At 39.5% G+C, this 4,175-nt stretch overlaps 1 protein-coding gene across 1 annotated transcript; it reads right to left on the bottom strand.

Moving 5' to 3' along the window:
• Positions 1–1,089: 1,089 nt before the first annotated feature.
• LOC145636527 (uncharacterized) lies at positions 1,090–2,378 on the bottom strand. The gene is made up of 2 exons (XM_081688113.1): positions 2,139–2,378; positions 1,090–2,043 (listed from the first exon to the last, which is right to left on the bottom strand). Exons 1-2 carry the CDS (start codon positions 2,376–2,378, stop codon positions 1,090–1,092), a joined length of 1,194 nt encoding a protein of 397 aa, XP_081544239.1.
• Between the last annotated feature and the right edge of the window lie 1,797 nt (positions 2,379–4,175).

The following is a 4,175-nucleotide window of genomic DNA, read 5'->3' as shown; positions in this document are numbered from 1 at the left end:
CGTTGCTGCTGCTCGGCTTGTGAGTGTGGCACGGACTGTTGGAAGCACTCACCTGCGTTGCTGTATTCCTCACCCTCCGCACCAGCGCCCGCAGGGTTGCCAGCGTGCTTATTAGAGTGGCGGGCAGTGCCCTCCACGGTCTGGCTACGGGCATCCTGCTCATGCCGCAGGGGGGTTGCGGACTGCTCTGTCTCGGCCTCATGTTGTGTTGTCTCAACATCCTTATGGCAGCCCTCATCCTCACCAACACATCCCTCACCAAACACACTGACCTCATCATCACTTGCCCCTTCTTATCCACTCACAAAGAAAGGCAACGTAGTAGTAGTAGGCGGGCTAATAAATTTTGATAGGTAAATTGGCTTGAAATCGCAAGGCTCTAGCTACATTTAAAATATGTTGGTGTTTTCGTTCAACTCTCCCATTTTGTTGAGGTGTGCCCACACAAGATGTCTCAAAATGTATCCCATTCTTAAAAAAATACTCTTTCAAAGAGTTAAACTCCGTACCATTATCACTACGCACAATTTTAATTTCTTGAGAAAATTGACGTTTCACAATAGCAACAAAATTATAAAACATGTATTCAACTTCCGTTTTATTTTTCAATAAATAGGTCCACACTCCTCTAGAATAATCATTGACAATAGTTAAAAAATAATACGAACCACAAGACGAAGGAGTCTTGTAAGGCCCCCACAAATCTAAATGCACTAGTTCAAATATCCGACTAGCTTTATTTTGACTCTTAGGAAAACTACTCCTATGTTGTTTTGCCCTAGGGCATACATCAAAATATTTAAAATTATTACTACTACTCACAAACGGAAGTTGCTCAAGAACTTTTCCCGAAGGATGCCCCAAACGTTGATGCCACAACTTTGTAGATTGATCTCCATCTGTCTTCAAAGTCTTCACTGTTGGAACACCACGGAAATAATAAAGTCCATCCACACGTTCACCCGCTCCAATCACCTTCCTCGTCATTCGGTCCTGTATAACACAAATTTTGTTAGTAAATTGCATAATAAAATTTGATTCATCACTTAATTGAGTTGCGGAAATTAAATTGCAATTCAATTGAGGCACTTAAAGAACGTTTGTAATCATCAAGCCGCCATCCAATGTGACTGTGCCTATTTTAGAGGCCTTAGCATAAGTTCCATCCGGCAATCCCACCGGACAATGAGTCACATTCGTCACATTCTCCAAATAAGAGAGATCACAAGTCACATGGTTCGAGGCTCCGGTATCAATTATCCAACCCAATTCATTCTTACCGTGCAATTTGGGTTTAAGAGAGTTTAGGTGGTCAAGGAGCTGTTGAATCTGAGCTGCCGAAACCCCTGCAAGTGCTGCCGCATCACTACTTGAAGGGGGAGCAGAGCTGCTGCTCTGTGAGACAGCCTGCCCGCCTGTTTTGTTCGCTCGAACAGAGGAATATGACCCTCTTCCCCTCCCCCCTGCACGTCCTCCACGGCCAGCAGCTGAACCACCACGTCCTGGGCCACGGCCTCCTCGAGGCTGGTCACCCCACCAGTCAGGAAACCCATGAAGTTGAAAGCACGTAGCCTCATCGTGCCCTTCACGGTTGCAGTGTTTACAGAATTTATCGGAGTTGTCACGTGGCTTCGCCTTTGGATCGTACTGAAGCTTGAAGGCAACAACATTATCTCGTGAATTATCACGAGTTGACTCCCCTCCACGCAGCTGCTCAGCTTGAACAAGCTGCTGATATGCTTTGTCAACGCTTGGCAGAGGTTCTTGCGCCAAGAGTTGGCCTCGAATCGATGCATATGCGTCATCTAAACCGATGAGAAAATGATGTACATAATCCTCTTCTCTAATCTTCTCAACTTGAGCCATGATGTTGCACGTGCACGCACCACACGAGCACTTTGGGACAGAGACATAAGATGTCAATTCATCCCAAATTTTGGACAATCGGCCAAAGTACACAGCCACTGCTTCGTTGGAGCCTTGCTTGCACTCACCCACGAACGCTTCAATTGACACACACGAGTGCCACTGACCACGCAAAACCTGTTCTTCAAATTCGTCCACAGCAAGCACGCATCATCATAATCCCCAATAGTTGACCGTACAATCGGATCCAAGGTATTTGACAACCAAGAAACCAACATAGAGTGAACAGCCACCCAATCCTCAAGCTTCTCAGATTCAGTCGGTTTTATAATTGTGCCATCGATAAAACCGAACTTTCTCTTAGCCTTTAGAGTCGTCCTCACAGCCCTAGCCCATTCATCATAATTATCACCCTTCAATTGAATAGGGGTGATAACATTGCCTGGTCCGTCACTCGAACCTAGGTGAAAGGTCAAGTCGACCTTTGGCTTCCCTTCATCCCCTCCTGGCATCTCTCACTCACAAAGATGAAAAAGAGGAAAAAAAATTGAATTGATTTGAGACGCACAGAAACAATTCACAATCACAGAAGTTGTTTATGAAAAACAACGATGTAGAAAAAAAATCGGATATCACAAGGCTCTTGATACCATGTAAAATAGTATGAATAATATTCTCTGTATTTTCATATATCACATGAAGAGCCACATACAAATATATATATGCTAGGGTACTTGGAGGGCAAGCGAAATAACCTCAAGATATTAACAAAATATATTCTAAGATATATTCTAATATTCACAATATTTATCTTCACAATATTTATCTTATCTTTTCCTAATACAAGGTTTTATGGCGTATTGATTTCATCCTTATGGTATGCGTTGTATATACATATTTGAATCATGTTTTATTCAACCATAGACATGACTACTATAGCACGATTAAGTGTGAAATTGAAATCGAAAGAATGATAGATTGGAGGGAGGAAGATGCAGAATTGGAAATTGTTCTGTGTATGGAATTGAAGTCGAAAGAATGACGACATTAGAAACGGTGAATGTAGTTGAGTCGATTGGGAAACGGTGGATGAGCAGTCCGTGTAATCCATGTCATCGTGTACGTGGACTGAGGTACAGGTCAGAGAGTACTAAAGACCGTGAATTTCCAAGGTTATCCTTCAGTAAGTGATGCGAAAAGACAGAAATGACCCTAGATTGACGAGTTATAGCAATTATAAAGATAAACTGGGAATTTGCCATTGATCTAATGATCCTGCATCACAATCTTTTAATAATATCCAAGCATGTATTATTTTAGTACGAGTTTCTACACTATTGCTTGCTGTTTTTATTGATTTACCAGTTTGATTTTTGTCTGTAACCTGTTTAATTTACTAGTCTGTTTTTAGCAAAGGTTGTTGAAAGTTGTTACATACTTTTATTTTTCGATACATCTTTAATGAATTTTACTTTGATTAACAAGTTATATATTTCCATTACGCCACATTTTATCAAAATTCCCGGCATACGTCAGCCATTTTAAATATTGATTTTTTTTTTATTCCTCTTAAATAAAGCTTTTTTTTTTTTTGGAGAAAGAACCATATTCATCATCTTAGCTTGCTCCCTGTCATGTGCAACCGGCCAATTGACCAGATTGGTAAATAAAAAAGACCCTTAGCGATAATTTGGTAAAAAAAACCTACTCCGGCGACAAATTGGTAAAAAAAATAACCTTAAGCGACAATTTGGTATATAAAATAATCTCAGGCGACAATTAACCCAAAAAATACAAAAAATTTCGATAAATTACTCGCGAATGCTTAATATAGTTCGTTCTTGTTATTTTACCAACCCTTTTTTACGGAAATAACAATTTGAAGAAAAAAAAACGTTAAGTATTAATTTTCACTTAAGTTTCATACCCCTTATTAACGAAATTTTTTTAAAAAGGGGTTGGAAATAAAAAGGATGACATGTAAATTCAAAATTTTAAATGGAAAAAATAAATTTAAGAACACAAAACAAATTAAAATAGGATTTTTAAAGAGTTTGTCGGGAAAATATAGATTTTTTGGTCTAAATGTCGTCGGAGTTTATTATTTTTACAAAATTGTTGCATATTGTTAGCTTTTTTTACCAAACTGTCGCCGGAGTAAGTTTTTTTACCAAATTGTCGCTAGAGGTCTTTTTTATTTACCAATCTGGTTAATTGGCCCGTGCAACCTGCCCATCTAAATTCATTTGTGCATTTAACATCACTATAGTTTTCTGCTTTTAATTTTGTAAAGTCATGCTCGTATAATA

This window comes from Chenopodium album, chromosome 6, assembly GCF_948465745.1.
Source record: "Chenopodium album chromosome 6, dcCheAlbu1.1, whole genome shotgun sequence".
In the NCBI taxonomy this organism is placed as follows: domain Eukaryota; kingdom Viridiplantae; phylum Streptophyta; class Magnoliopsida; order Caryophyllales; family Amaranthaceae; genus Chenopodium; species Chenopodium album.
This window is presented reverse-complemented; position numbering and strand designations above follow the sequence as displayed.

What these genes read in the sequence shown, in the direction of transcription:
- LOC145636527 (XM_081688113.1), bottom strand. Translation starts at nt 2,378, where the DNA reads ATGCCAGGAGGGGATGAAGGGAAGCCAAAGGTCGACTTGACCTTTCAC. An exon ending in TGGCTGTTCACTCTATGTTG is followed by an intron (nt 2,044 to 2,138) that starts GTTTCTTGGTTG and finishes TTTGAAGAACAG; the next exon opens with GTTTTGCGTGGTCAGTGGCA.